Source organism: Heterodontus francisci, chromosome 32, assembly GCF_036365525.1.
Source record: "Heterodontus francisci isolate sHetFra1 chromosome 32, sHetFra1.hap1, whole genome shotgun sequence".
NCBI classification, from domain to species: Eukaryota; Metazoa; Chordata; class Chondrichthyes; order Heterodontiformes; family Heterodontidae; genus Heterodontus; species Heterodontus francisci.
Window position 1 is genome coordinate 34,236,777 of NC_090402.1, and position 24,925 is coordinate 34,261,701.

At 42.8% G+C, this 24,925-nt stretch overlaps 2 protein-coding genes across 3 annotated transcripts in view; one reads left to right on the top strand and one right to left on the bottom strand.

The window, feature by feature from the left end:
* LOC137347760 (endoplasmic reticulum mannosyl-oligosaccharide 1,2-alpha-mannosidase-like) overlaps positions 1-16,945 on the top strand; it is a 75,206-nt gene extending 58,261 nt beyond the window's left edge. For both annotated transcript variants that reach the window (XM_068012673.1, XM_068012674.1), the window contains exons 12-14: positions 8,411-8,605; positions 9,418-9,549; positions 15,126-16,945. In XM_068012673.1, coding sequence (XP_067868774.1) covers positions 8,411-8,605; positions 9,418-9,549; positions 15,126-15,326 — 528 coding nt within the window. In that variant the 3' untranslated portion in view covers positions 15,327-16,945. The remainder of the gene's footprint in view (positions 1-8,410; positions 8,606-9,417; positions 9,550-15,125) is intronic.
* Positions 16,946-17,258: 313 nt separating this feature from the next.
* The window catches only part of LOC137347473 (dipeptidyl peptidase 2-like), a 62,435-nt gene continuing 54,768 nt past the window's right edge, over positions 17,259-24,925 (bottom strand). Inside the window, exons 8-12 of the mRNA XM_068011919.1 lie at positions 19,892-20,010; positions 18,037-18,193; positions 17,890-17,954; positions 17,738-17,808; positions 17,259-17,510 (exon numbers count right to left, since the gene is read on the bottom strand). Coding sequence (XP_067868020.1) covers positions 17,408-17,510; positions 17,738-17,808; positions 17,890-17,954; positions 18,037-18,193; positions 19,892-20,010 — 515 coding nt within the window. The 3' untranslated portion in view covers positions 17,259-17,407. The remainder of the gene's footprint in view (positions 17,511-17,737; positions 17,809-17,889; positions 17,955-18,036; positions 18,194-19,891; positions 20,011-24,925) is intronic.

Here is a 24,925-nt window from a genome sequence, read left to right on the forward strand (position 1 = left end):
CTGCGCTAGAGTCTGGAGAATAATTGAAATGGACTGAGTTAGGGGAGAAGAAGGTAGATGAAAGGTTAAGAGGCTGAGGAAGCTGAGAATGGAAGAGGGAAAAGTTGAGGGAGGGAAGAATTAGAAGAAGAGTGGGGGTGGGGTTTAAGGAAAAGTATGGAGAGGCTGGCTCCCGTCAATTACCCGATGTTCAGCAGTGAAAAGGAAATCATAGAACTGAATCATAGAATGGTTACAGCACAGAAGGAGACTATTCGGCCTTTAGTGTTAGTACTGGCTCTCTGCAAGAGCAACTCACCTGGTCCCACTCCCCTGCCCTTTCTCCCTAGACCTGCAATTTTTTTTCTCTTCAGATGCTTATCCAGTTCCCCTTTGAAAGCCATGATTGAATCTGCCTCCACACCTCTCACCATCACCTTAAAGCAGTGTCCTCTGGTTCTCGACCTTTCCACCAATGGGAACAATTTCTCCCTTTCCTACTCTGTCCAGACCCCTTATGATTTTGAATACCTCTATCAAATCTCCGCTTCTCCAATCTCTCTACATAACTGAAGTCCCTCATCCCTGGAACCATTCTCGTAAATATTTTCTGCACCCCTTCTAAAGCCTTCAAGTCCTTCCTGAATTGTGGTGCCCAGAATTGCACACACTACTCCAGTTGAGGCCAAAGCAGTGTTTTATAAAGGTTCATCATAATTTCCTTCTTTTGTACTCTGTGCCTCTATTTACAAAGCCCAGGATCCTGTATGCCTTTTTAACCACTTTTTCAACCTGCCCTGCCACCTTCACTGATTTGTGCACATATACCCGAGGTGTCTATTTCTGCACCCCCTTTGGAATTGTATCCTTTATTTTATATTTCCTCTCCTCGTTCCTCCTAATAAAGTGTATAACTTCAAACTTCTCTGCATTAAATTACATCTGCTGTGTCTCTGCCTATTCCACCAGCATGTCTGTCATCTTGATGTCTATTACTATCCTCCTTACAGTTCACAATACTTCCAAGTTTTGTCATCTGCAAATTTGAAATTGTGCCCTGCACACCGATGCCTAGGTCATCAATATAGATCAAGAAAAGCAGTGGTCCGAGTACCAACCCCTGGGGAACCCCACTGCATACCTTCCTCCAGTCCGAGAAACAACCACTGATACTCTTTGTTCCCTTTCATTCAGTCAACTTTGTATCCATTTTGCCACTGTCCCCTTTATTGCATGAGCTTCAGCTTTGCTGGCAAGGCAGCACTTTATCAAATGCCTTTTGAAAGCCTAGATACACCACATCAACCTCATTACCCTAGTCAACCCTCTCTGTTATCTCATCAAAAAAACTCAATCAAATTAGTTCAACACGATTTGCCTTTAACAACAAATCCAGGAGTAATGCACTGTTAATTCAGTCCCACTACTCCACAAGTCACAGCATATTAAAGTTTCCCACCTACCGGTAATTAGCCAAATTAAACACTTTATTAATCCTGCAGAATAAAACACACCAAACCAGGGTATCTTTAAACAACAACAAATTAACTATTAATAAACTAAATCTTAAACAATATCGAGATAAATCTATGCCGAAAAAGATTTTCTAGCTCCTTATTCCTCCAAACCCTCATGAGCACATACATAGATTCAAAAATCAACGGTTAACCGGTTTTAAAATGTTGTTATAAATTAGAGCTGTTCTTTAAGAATAAATAAATAGCTGGGTTGTAAGTCCTGATGGGTTGTTTTCCTGGATTGGTGAGGTGTCCCAGAGTTGAATAGTCAGATGCCACTTGAAGTCTCCAGGTGAATTTGATAAACAGTCTGTAATGGATAGGCATTCAAGGCACTTTGGCTGCAGCAGGCGTCACAGAGATCTTTCAACAAGGAGCATAGTTTAGTTTAGAGATACAGCACTGAAACAGGCCCTTCGGCCCACCGAATCTGTGCCGACCATCAACCACCCATTTATACTAATCCTACACTAATCCCATATTCCTACCACATCCCCACCTGTCCCTATATTTCCCTACCACCTACCTATACTAGGGTCAATTTATAATGGCCAATTTACCTACCAGCAGGTCTATTTGGATTTTGAATTAGCGGTCTAATAGTAGAAACTATACTGAGAATTCCAGAACTCCCAGAAACACAAAAGGCAACGAAGTCACTCCTGAGGCAGAGACTTCTTAGAGACTGGAATTAAAAAGGAATTTGCTACCTCCAACAATGAGATTCCTTTCCAGCGGTCTTTTTCTCTTAAGGCGAAACACAGCCTGTAGACCAAGATAGATTTTCTGTTGAGAGAGACAAATCCTTTCCTCAGAGAGCACGCTTCTCTGGTCTGCCAGTTCTTGCACACAGTCAAACTGATACAATATAGAGTCATTGAGTTATACAGCACAGAAACGAGCCTTTTGGCCCATCGTGTCCGTGCCAGCCATCAAGCGCCTAACTGTTCTATCCTGTTTTCCAGCACTTGGCCCGTAACCTTGTATGCTGTGGTGTTTCAAGTGCTCATCTAAATACTTCTTAAATGTTGTGAGGGTTCCTGCCTCCACCACCTCTTCAAGCAGTGCATTCCAGATTCTAACCACCCTCTGAGTGAAAACATTTTTCCTCAAATCCCCTGTAAATCTCCTGCCCCTTACATTAAATCTATGCCCCCTGGTTATTGACTCCTCCGCTAAGGGAAAAAGTTTCTTCCTATCTAACCCCTATCAATGCCCCTCTTAATTTTGTATACCTCAATCATGTCTCCCCTCAGCCTTCTCTGCTTCAATGAAAACAACCCTAGCCTTTTCAGTCTCTTTTCATAACTGAAATGCTCCAGCCCAGGCAACATCCTGGTGAATCTCCTCTGCACCCTCTCCAGTGCAATCACATCCTTCCTATAGTGTGGTGCCCAGAACTGTACACACATGTACACAATAGGGCATGTGACTTCATCTCTCCTGCTGTTGCCTAGGAACAGGCTTGCAGCTCGCACACTGTTCGCAGAGAAAATAAAAACTTCTCTCACCCTCAAAGGCACATTTCGTTTTTAAAAACAGAGGGAAATAAGCATTCCCATGGCAGGCAGAAGATCAGCCATGCTATTAAATGGTGGAGCAGGCTCAAAGGATCTAATGCTATTTCTTACATGCACTATAAAGCCTAATTCAGACCTTATTGCATTCCCTCTTACTCTGACACCTGTCTCTGACTCTCCCAACCTTTGTCCACATTGTTTCTTCTTTCTAATGCTACATGCTGGTTCCCACCCCCATGCCAAGTTAGGTTAAACCTCCCCAACTACCTAACTTGGCTCGGTGTCACTATTTGTCTGATTACACTCTGGTGAAGCGCCTTGGGAGGATTCCTGTTAAAGATGTTTATAATTGCAAGTTGTTGCTTATCTAGCATCCTGTGACCTAGTGGGGAATGCAGAAATGACTTGTTTGATTCCAATATTTGTGCTGATTGGGGGAGGCCATGGGGTAGAGGTCTGATATCACTGGGGTTCCTTTGAGAAGGACATTATTCAGTTCGGGGAAGAATGTGTATTTTTACTTATGAAGGAGAGTTCTGGTCAGTGTGACAGTACCTGATGCAACACAGGACTCTGCTGAACCTTGCCAGCTCAGTTTTCAGTATGTTTTTCATCTGGTCAACCACTAGGGCTGTTAAGTATCTGCAACACTTTAGTAGCACATGTTCCTTGTCTGTTACTTCATAAAGTTGTTAGATCTTTCACTCAAGGTTTTGAGACCCATGTTTGTGTTTTCAGCCAGATTTTTCCCATTTTAAACACTTCGTTTGTGGTCCAGACTTCTCAAAATTTGCAGACAGAATGCAAAAGATTTGCCTTTACTTTCACACATTTCCTTATATTCGAAAAGAACTGGTTTTGCATTCAGATAGCACAGCTTGTTTTCCTGCACTGTTCATTCAGTTTCCTAGTTTCTGCAAGTATATGACCACAAATACTTTTTAGAAGTGAGAATAAGAGTCACTTTGGAGGTATCATGTAATGTCTTTATTACTTTTGGTCACAATGGCCAGAATTTTAGGCCACCCCAGCGAGCTGGATGGTGCCGGGGAGGGTGGGGGCGGTGGCGTAAAATTGAGCAGGAGGCTCTGGGAGGCCTTCCCAACCTGCCCCACTTTACGATGCCTGGTGGGGGGTGGGGGGGGAGGGTGGGTGGTGGAGATGGTGGAGAAACGGGCCGCCTGCCCCAGATGACTCTGCCATCACCATCCCCGGGTATGTCCTGTCCCACCGGCAGGACAGTCCCAGCAGAGGTGGTGGCACAGTGGTATACAGTAGGGAGGGAGTTGCCCTGGGAGTCCTCAACATCGACTCTGGACCCCATGAAGTCTCATGGCATCAGGTCAAACATGGACAAGGAAACCTCATGCTGATTACCACCTACTGCCCTCCCTCATCTGTTGAGGCAGTACTCCATGTTGAACACTTGAAGGAAGCACTGAGGGTGGCAAGGGCACAGAATGTCCATCACCAAGAGTGGCTTGGTAGCACCACTACTGACTGAGCTGGCCGAGTCCTAAAGGACATATCTGCTAGACTGGGTATGCGGCAGGTGGTGAGGGAACCAACAGGAGGGGAAAACATACTTGACCTTATCCTCACCAATCTGCCTGCTGCAGATGCATCTGTCCGTGACCGTATTGGTAGGAGTGACCACCGCACAGTCATTGTGGAGACGAAGTCCCGCTTTCACTTTGAGGATACCCTGCTTCGTGTTGTGTGGCACTACCATCGTGCTGAATGGGATAGATTTCGAACAGATCTAGCAATGCAAAACTGGTCATCCATGAGGCGCTGTCGGCCATCAGCAGCAGCAGCAGAATTGTACTCAACCACAATCTGTAACCTCATGGCCTGGCATATCCCCCACTCTACCGTTACCATCAAGCCAGGTGACCAGCTCTGGTTCAAAGAAGAGTGCAGGAGAGCATGCCAGGAGCAGCACCAGGCATACCTCAAAATGAGGTGTCAACCTGGTGAAGCTACAACACAGGACTATCTGCATGCCAAACTGCATAAGCAGCATGCAATAAACAGAGCTAAGTGATCCCATAACCAACTGATCAGATTTAAGCTCTACAGTCTTGCCACATCCAGTCGTGAATGGTGGTGAACAGTTAAACAACTAACTGGAAGAGGTGGCTCCATAAATATCCCCATCCTCAATGATGGGGGAGCCCAGCACAACAGTGCAAAAGATAAGGCTGAAGCATTTGCAACCATCTTCAGCCAGAAGTGCCGGGTTGATGATCTATCTCGGCCTCCTCCTGAAGTCCCCAGCATCACAGATGCCAGACTTCAGCCAATTCGATTCACTCCGTGTGATATCAAGAAACGACTGAAGGCACTGGATACTGCAAAGGCTATGGGCCCTGACAATATTCCGGCAATAGTACTGAAGACCTGTGCTCCAGAACTTGCCGCGCCCCTAGCCAAGCTGTTCCAGTACAGCTACAACACTGGCATTGACCCTGCAATGTGGAAAATTGCCCAGGTATGTCCTGTACACAAAAAGCAGGACAAGTCCAACCGGCCAATTACCGCCCCATCAGCCTACTCTCAATCATCAGTAAAGTGATGGAAGGTGTCATCAACGGTGCCATCAAGCAGCACTTGCTTAGCAATAATCTGCTCGGTGACGCACAGTTTGGGTTCCGCCAGGGCCACACGACTCCTGGCCTTATTACAGCCTTGGTTCAAACATGGCCAAAAGAGCTGAACTCAAGAAGTGAGGTGAGAGTGACTGCCCTTTACATCAAGGCAGCATTTGACCGAGTATGGCATCTAGGAGCCCTAGCAAAACTGAAGTCAATGGAAATCGGGGAAAACCCTTCGCTGGTTGGAGTCATACCTAGCACAAAGGAAGATGGTTGTGGTTGTTGGAGGTCAATCATCTGAGCTCCAGGACATCACTGCAGGAGTTCCTCAGGGTAGTGTCCTAGGCCCAACCATCTTCAGCTGCTTCATCAATGACCTTCCTTCAATCATGAGGTCAGAGGTGGGGATGCTCGCTCATGACTGCATAATGTTCGGCGCCTCAGATACTGAAGCAGTCAGTGTAGAAATGCAGCAAGACCTGGACAATATCCAGGCTTGGGATGGTAAGTGGCAAGTAACACTCGTGCCGCACAAGTGCCGGGCAATGACCATATCCAACAAGAGAGAATCTGATCATCTCCCCTTGACATTCAATGGCATTACCATTGCTGAGTCCCCCACTATCAACATCCTAGGGGTTACCGTTGACCAGAAACTGAACTGGAGTAGCCATATGAATACTGTGGCTACAAGAGCAGGTCAGAGGTTAGGAAGCCTGCGGCGAGTAACTCACCTCCTGACTCCCCAAAGCCTGTCCACCATCTACAAGGCATAAGTCAGGAGTGTAATGGATTACTCTCCACTTGCCTGGATGGGTGCAGCTCCAACAACACTCAAGAAGCTTGACATCATCCAGGACAAAGCAGCCCACTTGATTGGCATCCCATCTACAAACATTCACACCCTCCACCACCGACGCATAGTGGCAGCAGTGTGTACCATCTACAAGATAAGATGCACTGCAGCAACGCACCAAGGCTCCTTAGACAGCACCTAACAAACCCATGACCTCTACCAACTAAAAGGACAAGGGCAGCAAATACATGGGAACACCACCACCTGCAAGTTCCCCTCCACGTCTCACACCATCCTGACTTGGAACTATATCGCCGTTCCTTCACTATCGCTGGATCAAAAGCCTGGAACTCCCTTCTAACTTCACTGTGGGTGTACCTACCCCACGTGGACTGCAGCAGTTCAAGAAGGCAGCTCATCACCACCTTCTCAAGGGCAATTAGGGATGGGCAATAAATGCTGGCCTGGCCAGCGATGCCCACATCCCATGAATGGATTAAAAAAAAGGCCAATCAAGGCCCTTAAGTGGCCATTTAAGGGCCTTTGCCCCACCTTCACGGGGATTTTACCTGTTTCAAGCAGGTGTCTGGGAGATGTGAAAGGCCACTCAGTGAAAGCTGGCGGCCTCCCAGCACCCCGGGGGTGGGCCCTGATAAACAGGCACGATTGAGGGCTGCCCCCGCTTCCCCAACCACCCCCAGGACCCGAGGCGCCCATCCCCACCCCCCACCAAATGACCATCCTTGCCTCGTGGGATGCGACCAATTTCCCTGGCGAGGCAAACTTACCTGCACTCCTGGCTCCATTTCTTCAGCTAGGCTGCAGTCCCCGCCATACTAGGTAGCGTTGCTAGGACTAAGAGATTGGCCGGCAGCTCAATGAGGTGGGACTTTCTCCCTCAAGCGGGTGTGAGTCCTGCCTCCGACCAATTAAAGCCCGGGGACCCTTAAGATGCGGGACGGATCCCCAGGCTGGGCGGAAGCGTGTTTGCCACCGACCTGTATGTCTGTGGCCAGCTCCTGTCCGGCGTAAAATCCAGCCCAATGCCTTTGGCTTCCTAAGACCACTCACTATTTTTGGTGTGTAACAGGTTTGTGTTTAGTGTAAACATAGGATATGGTGCAGAGACCTAAGTCCACCAAACCATAAATTAAACAACCAAGAGTATAACAACTATTCTTATGCCTTAGAACTAAAGTCCACTTGCAAAGGGGAAAACCGTGCAGTTTTTAACTTGGGTAGCACAGTGAGTAGTTATTGGCAGCTGTGACAAGGGCAGCTGACCAGTTTGTTCCTGGTCATTGCTAGGGAGAAATTACACTGTCAACAGAACAATTAGGAATTTTCCATAGCCAATTGTAACACTGGTTTTGCAAATGATACCTGTACTTTTGAGCTATTGTATATAATGGTCTGTATATTTTCAGCTGTGGGGAATTCCATACCAAGCTACATCTTGCCATTTTCATCCCTCATTCCATGCAGCAGTTATATTGTGCATGTGCTGAGTGCCTGATTTGTTTACTTTGGGGTTTTAATGGATTTGGCCCTTGGATATGTTTTTTGGTAATGCCAATTACCACTTGACTAATGTTTAAACGAAAAATACAAGCTGATCCTTACTGCATTCTCTCCTGTACTGATACACTGTAATGAAAAGTTACATTGCATAACTTTGCAGACACTGTCAGCTTTAGTGTTTATGCATATTTTTAAAAAGAAATATTCTTTCTAATCAATTATATGAGGTGAGATAGAAACCAATGAGAGATTGTGTAATCAGAGCACCAAGACGGTTCATGCTGAAAAAACACTAACCCTGCTACAGATTCGGACCTAAAATATGCTGTTTATTTTATTTTGGATAATTATTTCAGGTCAAATCTGGCCCCTGGTCTTGTATTAAAAGCAAGCCATTAGTCAAGGAGGCACCCAGAAGAGATTCATGTATTGCAAGTATTGATTTTGTTGATCTGCGTTATTTCTTCCTTGCTTTTAAAGGATCATTTGGTGTGTTTCCTCCCTGGGACCCTAGCTTTAGGAGCTCACCATGGACTAAATGCAGATCACATGGAACTGGCGAAGGAGCTGATCGAAACCTGCTATCAAATGTATGCACAAATAGAAACAGGACTAAGCCCAGAGATTGTACACTTCAATCTGAGTCCACACAACAACAAGGATGTCGAAGTTAAGGTTGGGGCAGTAAGATTTTTTTTTAAATTTTGTTTGTAGTGCAGGGTACTTTATATTTATGACTGGCATTTAATCCTCCCCAGAAATGTACATTTTGTAAAAGATGTAATCTCACTGTATTCAACCCCATTTGAATCAATTGTGCAGCTGCTGACCATTCACGGATTATTCAATTTTTATAATCAAATGTCACATCCATCAAATGTTATTTCAATCTCAAATTAACAATTGATTTGAGAATTTTGAGAAGTTGCATGTTAAAGTAGGAGCTATACATAAAATCTCCAACAAGCATCTGGATGTAAAACTAAATCAGCCCCAATACACAATGGAGAAATAACAAAGTGAGAATGTCACTGGTTAACATTGTTTTCATAACTGGTCAATATTGTCCAAAGGTTGACAAATGGAATGGATGTTCATTGAATGTTAAATTTTATTCAAAGCTGATCCCTTCTAGTAATAGTTGAGACCATTAACAATTGTAATTTGATGTGCATGAATACAAGCTGCAGTTTTGGAATGCTGGTGCCTTGTTTTAATCAGGTAGAATTATAGGCCCCCATGCAAGAATGGTGTACCAAAAGACATATCAAAGCGTTGTAAACAATCAGTTAATGAATCTCAGAATGTAGTATATGATTCAGTTAGAACAAGCATGCCAGTTCAATGTAAACATTAATTGTAGCTGCCAGTTCAGTGAAAGCCCTCACTTTTGGCATATGAAACTTTGTGTATCCCCCGATGTCACATGTATGTAATTTTAATGGCCTTTCAGCATTGTTTCAGATAATTCTCAATCTTTTTGACAGCCTGCAGACAGACACAACCTTCTAAGACCTGAGACAGTAGAAAGCCTCTTCTATATGTATAGATTTACAGGTGATAAAAAATATCAGGACTGGGGCTGGCAAATTCTCCAAAATTTCAACAAGTATACCCGGGTGAGTAATGTGTGCTGACTTTTGGTTCTTCGGATATAAAATTGCTTATAGGGTATCAAATATATTAAGGTAACACTCTGAATCTATCGACCATGCTTTTATTTTTATTTAGTTTGAATAATGAGCTTAACCATACTGATTCCATATAGATTAGGAAAGTGGTTTCTTTTTACAAAATGGTTCCAGCTACCATTTTGATTTCTGGTTCAGCTATGGTGTTTATAAATAATAAATACATAAATAAATGGTGTTTAATAGTCAAAAGTCACTAAGAAGTTTCCAAATACTCCCCACTTCTGGAGCTTGAGTTTTACTTCAGTCCTGGTTGTAGCTTCCACCTGAAGCTTCTGTTCTAGGAATTACCAACTCCTTATGGGTAGGTTGTGGGCGTTGCTGGCAAGGCCAGCATTTGTTGCCTATCCCTAATTGTCCTTGACAACTGAGTGACTTGCTAGGCTATTTCAGTTAAGAGTCAACCACATTGCGGTGAGTCTGGAGTCAACAAGGTAGGGACGGCAGACTTCCTTCCCTAAAGGATATTAGTGAACCAGATGGGTTTTGACAACAATTGATGATCGTTTCATGGCATTATTACTGAGGCAAGCCTTCAGTTCCAGATTTTTTTTAAAGTATTAATTAATTGAATTTAAATGGTACCAGCTTTATTGGTGGGATTTGAAGCTGTGTCCCCAGGATATTAGCCTGGGTCTCTGGATTACTAGTTCAGTGACATTATCACAATGCCACCGTCTTCCCCCATGTCAGTGGGAGATACTTGGAGAATTTGTACCTTGTTCTCATGGTGCTACAGTAGAGTGTACCATGCCAGCTTGTGTCAGACAACCAGGCTGATTTCCAGTGAAGCATACAAAGGAGGGGGTGAGATGGGAAGAAAGAGAATGTGAACATGATGTGAATGGTGGTATTTGAGGATGCATGTCAACCAGATGGTGGTGAGAGATGTGAAGCAGATTGAGGGAGGGGTGAACTGGTAACTTTGCAGAGCAAATTTGTGATGTGACAGTACTTGTCAGTTGACTATCTGTCTTTTGTGCACTTCTAACCTCAGTTTGAATTTTGTTCAATTTATATGGCACCCTGTTCATGTTCGTGCAAGCTCGCTCCTTCATGCTGCCACGACTGTATATGCCAGCTGGCCTACTCCTCGCACATCTTTCTGTTTAGGAACTGACTTTCCTCCCACCCTGCAATATTTCCACAGTGAGGGTTAAGAAATAGGGAATTAGGAGCAAGGAAACAGTTAGTGGGTGGGAGATGTGGGAAAAGGTGAGAGAGAGGAAAGAACATGGCAGGGGAGGGAAGGATGAGCCAGAAAGGAAGCACTTTACCAAACAATGATGGGGAGGGGAGGAAGGTGAATAGGAGGAAAACAGCATAGGGGAGAGAATCAGAAGAGACCTGGAGGACAGGAAAGGAATATAAATGGAAGGGAATGAGGGAGGAAAAGTGGGAGCATGGATAGGATGGGAAAGAGGGAGAATCACAGAATGGTTACCGCACAGGCGGCCATTCGGCCTCATGTCTGTCCCTGTTGGCTTTCTGCAAAAGCAACTCAGCTAGTTCCTTGTGGCCCTACAGTGTTTTTTTTTCCCTTAAGGTGCTTATCCAATTCCCTTATGAAAGTTCTGATTGAATCTGCCTCTACCATTCAGGCAGTATATTCCAGATCCTAACCGCTCATTGCATAAAAAGGTTTTTCCTCATGTTGCCATTGGTTGTTTTGCCAGTTGCCTTAAATCGATGTCCTCTGGTTCTCGACCCTTCTGCCAATGGGAATAGTTTCTCCCTATCTGCTCTGTCTAGACTCCAATAATTTTGAACAAAGATCAAATTCTCTCTCAACCTTCTCTCATCTGGAGAAACTGGTGTTGTTCTCAATCTATCCATGAAACTAAAATCCCTCATCCCTAGAACCATTCTCATACATCTTTTCTGCACCATCTCTAAAGCTTCCTTCCTAAAGTGTGGTGCCCAGCAATGCACACAATACTCATAACTCCCTTGCTTTTGTCGTCTATGTACCTATTTCTAAATCACAGGATCTCATATGCCTATTTAACCATTTTCCAATCTGCCCTGCCACCTTCAACAATTTATGCACCCCCTTTAGAATTATACCCTATATTGCCTCACCTCATTCTTCTACCAAAATATATCACTTCACACTTCTCGGCATTAAATTTCATCTGCCACGAGTCTACCCTTTCCACCAGGCTATCACTATCCTATTCACAGGTACTTCCAGGTTTTGTGTCAACTGCAAATTTTGAAGTTGTACCCTGTACACCCAAGAGTACACCATTAATACATTTCAAGAAAAGCAATGGTCCTAATAGTGACCCCTGGGGTACCCCAGTGTGTACCTTCCTCCAGTTCAAAGAACATAAGAAATAAGAGTATTAGTAGACCGTACAGCCCCTTGAGCCTGTTCCACCATTCAACATAATCATGGCTGATCCTCGGCCTCGACTCCAATTTCCCACCTGCTCCCCATATTCCTTGATGCCCGAAGAGACCAAAAATCTTTCCATCTCGGCCTTAAATATATTTAACAATGGATCAACCATAACCCCCTGGGGTAGAAAATTCCAAAGACTCTCAATCCTTTGAGTGGAGAAATTTCTCATCTCAGCCCTAAATGATCACCCCTTTATCATGAGACTGTACCCCTGTGTTCTAGATTCCCCAGCTCGGAGAAATGACCTATGTGTCTACCCAGTCAAGCCCTTCAGAATCTTGTATGTTTCAATGAGATCATATCTCATTCTTCTAAATTTCAATAAGTACAGACCCAATTTACTCACCCTCTCATCCTAGGTACTAATCTCCTGAACCTTCGCTGTACCACCTCTAATGCAAGTATATCCTTCCTTTAAATATGGAGACCAAAACTGTGCACAGCATTCCAGGCGTAGTCTCAAAGTCCTGTACAATTGTAGCAAAACTTCCTTATTCTTATGCTCCAATCCCCTTGTAATAGAGGCCAACATGCAATTTGCCTTCCGAATTGCTTGCTGTACCTGCAAGCTGGCTTTGTTCATTGTATAAGTACACCCAAGTTTCTCAGAGCAGATTTGCAAGTTTCACACCTTTTTAAAAAAAAAATTCTGCTTTTCAATTCTTTTGACCAAAGTGAATAACCTCACACTTCTCCACATTATATTCCATCCGTCACCTTTTTGCCCATTCACTTAACCTGTCTATATCTCTTTATAGCCTCTTTGTGTCCTCCTGACAGCTTACATTCCCACCTAGCTTTGTATCATCATCAAACTTGGATACATTACTATCGGTCTCTTCATCTAAGACATTAATATAGATTGTAAATAGCTGAGGCCCCAGCACTGATCTTTGCAGCATTCCATTAGTCGCAGCCAGCCAACTTTACCCCGTTTATCCCTACTCTTTGCTTGCTGTCTATTAACCAATCTTCTATCCTTGCTAATATGTTCCCTCCAACTCCATGAGGCCTTACCTTGTGTATTAACCTTTTCTGCGGCACCTTATTGAATGCCTTTTGGAAATCTAAGTATACTACATCTGCTGGTTCCCCTTTATCTACCCTACTAGTTACAGCCTCAAAAAAACCTCTCATAAATTGGTCAAACATAATTTCCCTTTTGGAAAATCCATATTGACTTTGAGCATACTATGATTTTCTAAATGCATTAAGTCTTCCTTAAGAATAGACTTGAGCATTTTCTCTGACTGCTGACAGGCTAATTGACCTGTAGTTCCGTTTTCTCTCTCTCTCCCTCCTTTCTTGAATAGTGGTGTTACATTTGCTAACTTCAGATCTGCTGGGACGGTTCTAAAATTAAGGGAACTTTGGAAAATCATAACCAGTGCATCCACTACCTCTGCAGCTACCTCTTAAAGAACTCTGGGATGTAGGCCATCAGGTCCTGAGGATTTGTCAGCTTTTGTTCCTGCTGATAATTACCTGAAGATTCTCACTCACTCTTCTTAGCCCCTTACCCTCTTATTTCTGGTATATAACTTGTGTTTTCTACTGTGGAGACAGACACAAAATATTTGTTCAGTGTCTCTGCCATTTCCTCATTTCGCATGATAATTTCTCCTTTCTGTGCCTCTAAGGAACCAACATTTACTTTAACTACTCTCCTTTTTATAGACTTGTTAAAGCTCTTGCAATTTATTTGTAAATTCCTGGCATTTACTCTCGTTCTTTTTCCCACTTTTTGGAGGCCCTTTTCTGGTTTCTAAAACACTCCCAATCCTCAGGTTTATTACTATTCTTTACCACAATATAAGCCTCTTTTAATCTAATACTATCCTTAACTAAAACAATCTTTCACCCCTACTTTCTGTTGCTTGTCACTCAGCTAATTTCATATCCAGAATGACACTATCCCTTTTATTTCATGGGCTTCAATTTTGCTGGCAAGCCTATTATGTGGCACTTTATCAAACACCTTTTGGAAGTCCATGTATACCTCATCAACTCTCTGTTATCTCATCAAAAAACTCAATCAAGTTAAACAGGATTTGCCTTTAACAAATCTGTGATGGCTTTCCTTAATTAATCCACACTTGTCCAATGGACTGTTAATTTTGTCCTGGATTGTCATTTCTAAAAGCTTTCCCACCACCGAGGTTAAACTGACTGGCCTGTAGTTATCGGGAAGGACAAAATAATGGTGAGAAGCGTAAGAGAACTGGGAAGAGAGGGCTGTCAGGAAATGCTGTAAATACTCAGCAGGTCTGGCAGCACCTATGGAGCGAGAGAAGCAGAGTTAACCTTTCAGGTCAGTGACCCTTCATCAGAGGAACAAAGAACAGTACAGCACAGGAACAGGCCATTTGGCCCTCCAAGCCTGCGCCGATCTTGATGCCTGCCTAAACTAACACCTTCTGCACTTCCGGGGCCCATATCCCTCTATTCCCTTCCTATTCGTGTATTTGTCAAGATGTCTCTTAAATGTCGCTATTGTATCTGCTTCCACCACCTCCCCTAGCAGCAAGTTCCAGGCACTCACCACCCTCTGTGTAAAAAAAAAAAAAAAAAAATTGCCTCGCACCTTAAACCTATGTCCCCTAGTAACTGACTCTTCCACCCTGGGAAAAAGCTTCTGACTATCCACTCTGTCCATGCCGCTCATAACTTTGTAAACCTCTATCATGTCGCCCCTCCACCTCCGTCGTTCCAGCGAAAGGGATGTTCATCTGTGAAAATGTGGCAGTTGTAAAACCCCTACAGTAGGCTAACTTAGTCTTATGGTTTTCAAATGAGACATTAAAATAAAGCAACATATATCCTCTCAGGTGGACGTAAAATATCCACGGCACTATTTGAAGAGCAGTAGGGGAGTTGAGACCAATATTCATCTCTCAATTAACATCACTAAAACAGATTATCACCATATTACTGTTCCATTACACCAGTGGTTACTCTTCAAAAGGTAGTTAATTGGCTATAAAACACTTTGGGATGTCTTGAAATCATAAAAGGTACTATATAAATGCAAGTAATCAATTTATTGAAGAGCTTTTTACAGCCACCTTTAAATTCGGTTGCTTGTAACGTTACACAGGTGGACACTGGAGGATACACTTCTATTAATAATGTGAGGAGTTCTGAGAATCCCGAACCCAGAGATAAAATGGAGAGCTTCTTCCTCGGAGAGACACTGAAGTATTTCTTCCTCCTATTTTCTGATGATTTCAACTTAATCAGCCTGGACAAATATATTTTTAATACTGAAGCACATATTCTTCCAATATGGACAACCTGATGAATGTTTGGATAATTTGAATGTCATCCTAATATTTGGCACATCTTGGTTGTGGGATTTATGAAGTCAGCTGGAGATAACCACTGTGTGAAGTTTTGTTCTACATTGTATCTATCACTGTGAAAGTCCATAGCTACCCAGATGTGTTTTAAAAAAAAATGTGAACATTAACTATAAACCAGGGAACAAATATTACATGAACAGTTGCACTCAAAATGACCTGTTTGTTACATAACAAAATCTGCTTACCACACGTTGCCTCCTGTCCATTCATTGATTCCTTCATGCCTGGCAAGTGTCCAATAGATGAATATGCAATGCTTTATATACTACAGGAAGGTCTTTGGAAAGGAAAATGGCATTTGTTCAGTTAATCTCTTCTACAAAATTAATGGGTTTGGAAGATTTGCCATAATCTGAAATTCATAGCGTCCTTGTTTTAAAAAATGGATGTTAAGTGGCCTGAATGCAGACCTAGGAGAGCAGTTTTTGTAGACATGTCAACCAATCAAAATTGAATTACATATGATTATAGCTGAAAATATTGATGTTTATGTAAATAAATATAGTGTCATCAACTATATTTGCAATGGATGGAAGCATGAAATATCTTAAAGGAAACCATGCAGGTCCCATCTATATTTATGTAGCCTGTGGGTTTACTATGAAGGGTAGGTAATATCCATTAAACTTTTCTGTTACGACAGCTGCTGTTCAGTGATTAAATAATCCAGATTCCCAAGTCTGGTGGTGTAGGCTAGGTTTTATTTCATTTCCCAGCATGCCTGCTAACTCAACTGTTTCCAGGGTTGGTTTTCTGTAAATAAAATGCTTATTGTACTTTTCTCCACTGTGTTTGGCGCAAGAGCTGTATTTGAAATATGAGATGAATATCATTTGGCAATATAATGCATTTCTGAAGTCTTTTTAACATAGGACCAGTTACCTAAAAAGGAGTTATTTTTTTTCAGTGGTAGGACAAATATCTTTTTCCCTTGTACACAACATGTAAAAAGGATGTTTTAGCTGTATGGTAAAAGTTAAAGCTTTTATTACTGTGACCATATACAAAGTTGGTCTATTGCTGGTGGAGGGAGAAGGGTTCAAGAATAAGATGCAATATGAGTATTTTAGATAAACTAGTGAACATAGTTATAACTAAGGAAATGAGCCATAATATTTCATTTGTGCAATTTATCTGGCAAGTCACCCAATCCAAACTTTGAACTAGTTGTAAAACTTGATTTGATGGCCTTTGCGATCAGAAGCTTTTTGAGTGCATTGTTTGTTTTGATCTCTTGATTTTATGCAACTGGTAGCAAATGCTGCTGATCTTTTCCAATTTGTTAATGGGTAGATAATTTTATGTACTGAATTTTTAATGATTCATGTAATGTAACTAAAGAAACTAATTTTGAAATGCAGATAAATCTTCAATGAACTAAAAAAGGATATTGGGCATTTGCTGAATGTGCATGATGGTTGATGCCTATCCTGATCATGCAAAGTCGGGGATGCAGCTCTATGTCCTGCCTACTGTTAATGCTGAAATGTGTATCTATGAAAACTCTTTGCCTGTATGTAAATATGAATAATTTCAGTAAATAGTTTAATGTTAAGTGTATGAAATCGCCAGATTCCTTGCATCAGCATTTACAGCACAGGAAACCATTTAGCCCATCATGTCTGTGCAGGCAGGGTGTTTGGTCGAGCTATCCAATCATTCCCATCCCTGTCTGTAAAACTATTTTCTTTAATTGGTGTTTGTCATTAAGTATAGCTTTTATTTTAGATCCTTATCTATTATTCCTTTTTCTGAATGAATGTACTGTTGAGATAAACTTGGACAGGATTCAGAAATATGCAGTTAGCTTACCTTTGCTTAATATTTTTCCCTTCTAAAAAAGTGTAAATAAAGTTGATTGTTCTGTAAATTAATTTATTTCATTTAAAACATGACAACTGTATAAAATTTTCTCCATCACTATTTGTTCCATACATTTCCAAGTTTCATAATTTTTTCAAACATTAACAGCCAACTAAAGTATTTTTGCTTCTATATATTTTTCATCTGACATCTATTAAACAGAATGCAGTTGATGCTTTTTCACCCAGTCTTTGATGATGCTCGCTTCCTTTCTACGAATTGCAGTAACTGATGCTGGATCAGCAGCAGTAGATCCTCTGAAAGAAAGAGTATAATTAAAATTTGAGCACATCACACTAAATCACCACTTGAAAGTAGCCACTGCTATAACTAAGCCAATCAAATCTATTTTTTTTTAAGTTGACAATGGGGCCTGAACCAGTTCTTCTTTGAGTGTAAACAGCATTGACCAACTGGCAAAGGTTCTTGCTGAATACCATGCAGCAACTAACTAAGTTAAATTCCTACAACTCCCATCACCCACCTCAGATCTAGATGATGTGCTCCTCCCTCGATAAGGAAAGCAACCACAGAAGGATTCACAGTTTTGAGTATCTGTTTCACACAGGAAAAACTAATTAGTAGTTTTGCACCACACTCTTCTGCATTTCAGTCATCACTGCAGTAGATACTTACACCACCATTTGCCCAGGGATCCAAGTCACCATTGGAAAATATTATATTACTTGCTGCTTTGAGATCTACAACATTAACAAACTTATGGTTATATTAACACTAGTTAAGGCCATAAGAACAGAAGATAAGAGTAAAATGTGCTATTACCATCTCCCCAATATTGGATTTTTAACCATTCTGGATTTGGGTATACACCCCATTTACTGTGACAATAATTCTTCCTCATTGCTTCAGTAAACGGAATGGCAGGGAACATATCTGTGTCGTTGTTGCTTTCGTACAGCAGATTGATCTCTGTGCAAGCCTATATAAGAAAAATCAGAAATAGATTTAAACTGTTTGTTGTAACCGTAAACCCTTTTCTTTCCCCTCCACATCTTAAACTGTAATGAGCTGAAAACCATTAGTTATCTTCACGTATTAAACATAATGGTTTTTTAAAACAGCTTCACTGCAGTACACTAAGGCAGGTAATTAATTCTGCTGAAGCTGTACCCATATTTTGAAGCCTACGTGAGACATATCCTTGACAGTACATTCAGTTCCCCCATCCTTCATCAAAATACATTACTTAACAGCCCAAAGACAAAGGAGGTCAGCAAACACAGAGGTGATGAATGGGACTTGAGCGTTAGGAGACGGGCAGCAGAGCTTTGGATGAGCTCAAGTTTGTGTAGAGTGAAAGATGGGCCAGGAGAACATTGGAACAGTCATGGTTGAGGGTTTCAACAGAGGATGAATTGAGGCAGAGCAGAGTCAGCTTGTGTATCTCTTGCAGCCAGTGGTAACCTCAAACTTGCTGGATTCATCAAGGTCAAACAACCTCATTCTTCCAATTGCACATTTATTCTATTCAGAGCATGTAGATCTGAACATTCAAACAAAAAAGTTACACCCAGCAAGGCAATGAGAAGCAGCCTATGTCTTAAGTGGCATAGAAACGGAAGGGGTGGGCAGGGAAATGCAGATGGCAGTACAGTGTCAGTCACCAAAAACAGTTGTGTACATGAAAGTATCCTAAAAAGTGGAAATCTGTGTGCTGTCTAAATATAAAAATGATCACCATCATATCATGTCTATGCCAGCTTTTTGAAAGAACTATTACTCCCACCCCCTGCTCTTTCGCCTATTGCCGTGTAAATTTTTCCCCTATCAAGTATTTATTCAATTCCCTTTTAAGTGATTGTTGAATCTACTTCTGCCACTCTTTCAGGCAGTGCATTTGAGAGCATAATTCGGTGAAAAAAATTTTCCCTTATGCCACAGGGAAACAGTTTCTCCTTATTGAATCTATCAAAAACCCTTCATTTTTAGCACCTCATCAAATTTCCCCCCCCTAACCTTCTACTCTAAGGAAAACAATCTTAATTTCTCCACTCTTCATCCCTGGTACCATTCTGGTAAATTTCCTCGACAACCTTCCCACAGTATTGTCTATAATCAGCAATACTCCAACTCGTGCCGAAAGTATGTTTTAAAAATGTTGGCACAACTTCCTTACTTTTGTTTTCTTTTTAATTAGCCTTCTCAACTTGCCCAGCCACTTAGTGTATGTACACACCAGCTCTCCCTGTTCCTGCATCCCCTTTAAAATGGTGCCATTTAAATTACCTCTTTTTCAGGTCAAAATGAATAAAAGGAGGAGGCTCTAAAAAGGTTAATTAATTCTTTTTGGGGAGGTGGAGCTCAGCCCGGGCTCTTACCACTGTGATCACCCCCAATCAGGAACTACCTCACTGGCAGCCAGTGCAGCAACTGAGCCACAGGATATTGCGCCAGCCCAAAGCCGTTGAGTTGCTCAGGGTCACCCATTTGGAGCATACAACCTGACATTCGCATGGAGGGATGGGTAGGTAACAAGTACACTGCCCTGGACAGCTGCCCAAGTTAAAATTTAACACCGAAGTCACTCATTGTGACATCGTGAAAAGTGCCAACTTGGTTGTATGACTAATATTTAAGTTGGAAAGAACTCCCATTGATTAACAGAACAGTACTGTACCTGAAAATCCCATGCTTGACTTGCAGGGCCCAAGCCACATCCTGTTGGATCGGAACAATGTATGTACTCAGAATAGATATCAAAGCATTTTTTGTTGCCGGTTGAATTATAAAATATACCTGTTAGAGAGAGTATTAAAGTGTTGAAAAAGTGTGTAATTGGTGACATTTACTTCACTTGATGACCTCTTCAACTGGCCATTTTATTTGTAATTGACAGCTCTGCCAATTTGCAAATCACCAGCATCTCAATTGACAGTGACAGCTGACATCTCATCTGGGTTTCAGTCTTACAGCCATTTACAAACAATGCCTAGTATACTGACTATACAAACTTGAGAAGCTTCAATCATTGCTTGAACTAATTAAGTTTTCCATTTTTAACTATTCCATCAAAAGTTTGCTTTGGCGATTAAAAAAATATGGTGAACATTACATTATGGAAGATTGTACTTAAAAATACAAACCTCAAGCTCCCAGAATTCCACATAACAGTAAAAATCAGAGAATCCCATGTAATTTGACAGGTTTGATCATCACAAATATAGCATTGTTGAAGAATGCATGAACAATGAATAAACTGCATATTAGCTTTATCCTATATAGATGGAAATTCACCATTGCAACTACATCATATTGCTAAAATGCTGCTGTATTCCTTGTTAAAACTCCAGGTATCCAAGTTCTGAATTTCGAAGTTCACAACATGGGAGAGGCGATGGCGTAGTGGTAATGTAGCTGGTATCCCAGAGGCCCAGGCTAATCACAGAATAATACAGCGCAGAAGAGGCCCTTCGGCCCATCGAGTCTGCACCTATGCAATTAAGACACCTGACCTGTCTACCTAATCCCATTTGCCAGCACTTGGCCCATAGCCTTGAATGTTATGATGTACAAGTGCTCATCCAGGTACTTTTTAAAGGATGTGAGGCAACCTGCCTCTACCACCCTCCCAGGCAGTGCATTCCAGACTGTCACCACCGTCTGGGCAAATAAGTTCTTCCTCAAATCCCCCTCAAACCTCCTGTCTCTCACCTTAAACTTGTGTCCCCTAGTAACTGACCCTTCAACTAAGGGGAACAGCTGCTCCCTATCCACCCTGTGCATGCCCCTCATAATCTTGTACACCTCGATCAGGTCACCCCTCAGTCTTCTCTGCTCCAGCGAAAACAACCCAAGCCTATCCAACCTCTCTTCGTAGCTTAAATGTTCCATCCCAGGCACCATCCTGGTGAATCGCCTCTGCACTCCCTCCAGTGCAATCACATCCTTCCGAAGATGTGGCGACCAGAAATGCACACAGTACCCCAGCTGTGGCCTTACCAAAGTTCTATACAACTCCAACATGACCTCCCTGCTTTTGTAATCTATGCCTCGATTGATAAAGGCGAGTGTCCCATATGCCTTTTTCACCACCCTATTAACCTGCCCTTCTACCTTCAGGGATCTATGGACAAACATGCCAAGGTCCCTTTGTTCCTCGGAACTTCCCAGTGTCAGGCCATTCATTGAATACTTCCATGTCACATTACTCCTTTCAAAGTGCATCATCTGCCACTTTTCTACCCATTTGACCATCCTGTCTATATCTTCCTGTAACCCAAGATACTCAACCTCACTTAACCACTCGGCCAATCTTTGTGTCATCCACGAACTTACTGATCCTACCCCCCACATAGTCATCTATCTCGTTTATATAAATGACAAACAATAGGGGACCCAGCACAGATCTCTGTGATGCGCCACTGGACACTGGCTTCCAGTCACTAAAACAACCGCCTGTCTTCACTCTCTGTCCCCTGCGGCTAAGCCAATTTTGAATCCACCTTATCAAGTTACCCTGTATCCCATGTGCATTTGCTTTCTTGATAAGTCTCCCATGTGGGACCTTGTCAAAGGCTTTGCTGAAATCCATGTAAACTGCATTACCCTCATCTACACACCTGGTCACATGCTCAAAAAATTCAATCAAATTTGTTAGGCATGACCTCCCTCTGACAAAGCCATGCTGACTATTCCTAATCAAATTTTGCCTCTCCAAGTGGAGATAGATTCTCTCCTTCAGAATTTTCTCCAATAGTTTCCCTACCACCGATGTGAGACTCACTGGTCTGTAGTTCCCCGGCTTATCTCTACAACCTTTCTTAAATAGTGGGACCACATTAGCTGTTCTCCAGTCCTCTGGCACCTCCCTGGTGGCCAGAGAGGAATTAAAAATTTGGGTCAGAGCCCCTGCAATCTCCACCCTCGCCTCCCACAGCATCCTGGGACAAAAATTGTCCAGACCTGGAGATTTGTCCACTGTTAAGCCTGCCAAAACCTCCAATACCTTGTCACTCCCTATGACAATTTGCTCAAGAATCTCGCAGTCTCTCTGAGTTCCATATCTACTTCCTCATTCTCTTGGGTGAAGACAGATGTGAAGTATTCATTCAACACCATACCAATGTCCTCTGGCTCCACCCACAGATTTCCCCCTTGGTCCCTAATGTGTCCTACTCTTTCCCTGGTTATTCTCTTCCCATTGATATACTTATAGAATATCTTGGGATTTTCCCTACTTTTACCAGCCAGAGCTTTCTCATGTCCCCTCTTTGCTCTCCTAATTGCTTTCTTAAGCTCCATCCTACACTTTCTGTACTCCACTAATGCTTCCATTGATTTGCTCTCTTTGTTTTTGCTAAAAGCCTCTTTTCCTACTCATCGTACCCTGAATGTTTCTGGTTATCCATGGTTCTCTGGGCTTGTTGCTCCTACCTATTACCTTAAGAGGGAACATGTTGGGCCTATGCCCTCCCCATTTCCTTTCTGAATGCCCCCCACTGCTCTTCTGTAGATTTCCTGACAAGTAACTCTTTCCTGTCTACCTTGGCCAGATCTTGCCTTATTTTACTAAAATTCGCTCTTCCCCAATCCAAAACCTTTATTAGCAACTTGTCTATTTCTTTCTCCATAACAAGCTTAAATTGTACCATGTTGTGGTCGCTATCACCAAAATGCTCCCCCACCAACAAATAAACCACCTGTCAAGCTTCATTCCCCAGAATTAGGTTCAGCACTGTACCCTCCCCTGTTGGATGACCTCCAGTACGCAAACTCCAAGTGTCACTATGTGCTGAGGTTCTATCTGTCCCTGGTGTTGCAAAGGATGGGCCTGGTCACATTGCCGCGGAACGCTCCATGCAGTTGGACCATGCCATACCACCTATCCTTCGTGGAGCAGTTACTGCGGGAAAACACCTTTGACCACCGCTCCATCAGGCAGTGGTCTGCACGGAATGTCCTCAAGGCCCTACGGGAAAAGGAGACGGTGGATCCTGTCGGATGGTTCCCCGAGCAGACCGTCAAAGTCATTTGGTGGAATGCCTCTTCACCAGAACTTTCAAACAAGCACCAAGATGTAGCTTGGCTGGTGGTGAGAAGGGCCCTCCCCGTCGGATCCTTCATGCACGCCCGAAGTCTCGCCCCCTCCGCACAATGCCCCCGCGGTGGCTGTGGTGGGGAAGAGACGGTTGCCCACCTACTTCTGGAATGTGTCTTTGCAAAGCAGGTGTGGAAAGAGATGCAGTGGTTTTTGTCGAGGTTCATCCCAAGCAGCTCTGTAACACAGGAGTCTGTGCTCTACGGGCTGTTCCCAGGGACGCACACCAAGACAAGCATCAACTGCTGCTGGAGGACTATCAATTCGGTGAAAGACTCCCTTTGGTCTACCCGAAACTTGCTTGTCTTCCAGCGCAAAGAGTTGTCCACGACCGAATGTTGCAGACTGGCACATTCCAAGGTCCAGGACTACGTGCTGAGGGACGCACTAAAGCTTGGGGCAGCCGCAGCAAAGGCTCAATGGGGAAAGACCACAGTGTAAGGTCCCCCCACCAAGCTGAACTGAGGGGCTGGATCCATGGGAAACCCCTCGAACTGTATCCAGAAAATTTTGTGCTGTAAATGTAAAAATGTATATGGCATGACAATGAAATGGAAGGGTTGTGAAGCAATTCATGATTGTATAGAAGGAAACTGATCATCTTTGCACTGTTTGTATTTATTGCTGTTTTAAACTGTTTGGGAATGTAATTTTTACAGATTTTTATGAATAAAGTATATTTTGGAAATAATTTTTTTTAAAAAATCCTCTACATATTGAGCTAAAATGTTCTCCGGTATACATTTTAGCAACTCCACTCCATCTAAGCCCTTAACACGATGACTCTGGGGACATGGGTTTGAATCCCACCATGGCAGATGGTGAAATTTAAATTCAATTAATAAATCTGGAATTAAAAAGCTAGTCTAGTGTGACCATGAAGCCATTGTAGATTGTTGTAAAAACCCATCTGGTTCATGAATGTCCTTTTAGGGAAGGAAATCTGCCATCCTTACCTGGTCTGGCCTACATGTGACTCCAGATCCACAGCAATGTGGCTGACTATTAAACTGCCCTCTGAAATGGCCACTCAGTTCAAGGGCAAATAGGGATGGGTAATAAATGCTGGCCTAGCCAGCGACACCCACATCCCATGAACATACAGATGACACAATGCATTTCAAATAATTGCCAAATTTGCTAAGACCAAGTCCAAAACCAGAGGGTAGGAAGGGGATGGAGCCAAGGAAAAACTTGAAAAATTGCATTTCGGCTGCTATCGAACATCGTTGTTGCATTTTAGATGACTTTGCAGCTACTGGAATAGTTCAAGTGATCTGGTTTTGGTATTTTACTGCAAACCCTGTAACAATGGCCAAAAGTTGGACAAAAACAGATTGTTCCAATGAAAGGTCCATAGATCGAAAATGCTAACTCAGGGCTGGATTTTTTGGCCTCCCTGAGGCGGGGTCGGAGGTGAGAGGTCGTAGAAATGCGATGGGGGCAGAGGGCCCATTGCCAAGTGATTTTGTCAGGGACAGGATAGGCTGTTGACAGCCTTCCTGCCCAGAGACCAATTAAGGCCCTTAACTAGCCTATAAAAGCTGTTTATGGGCTTTTTCTTCCTCTCTCCCCCCCCACCCCCTACCGCTGGGATTTAACCAGCAGCAGGGG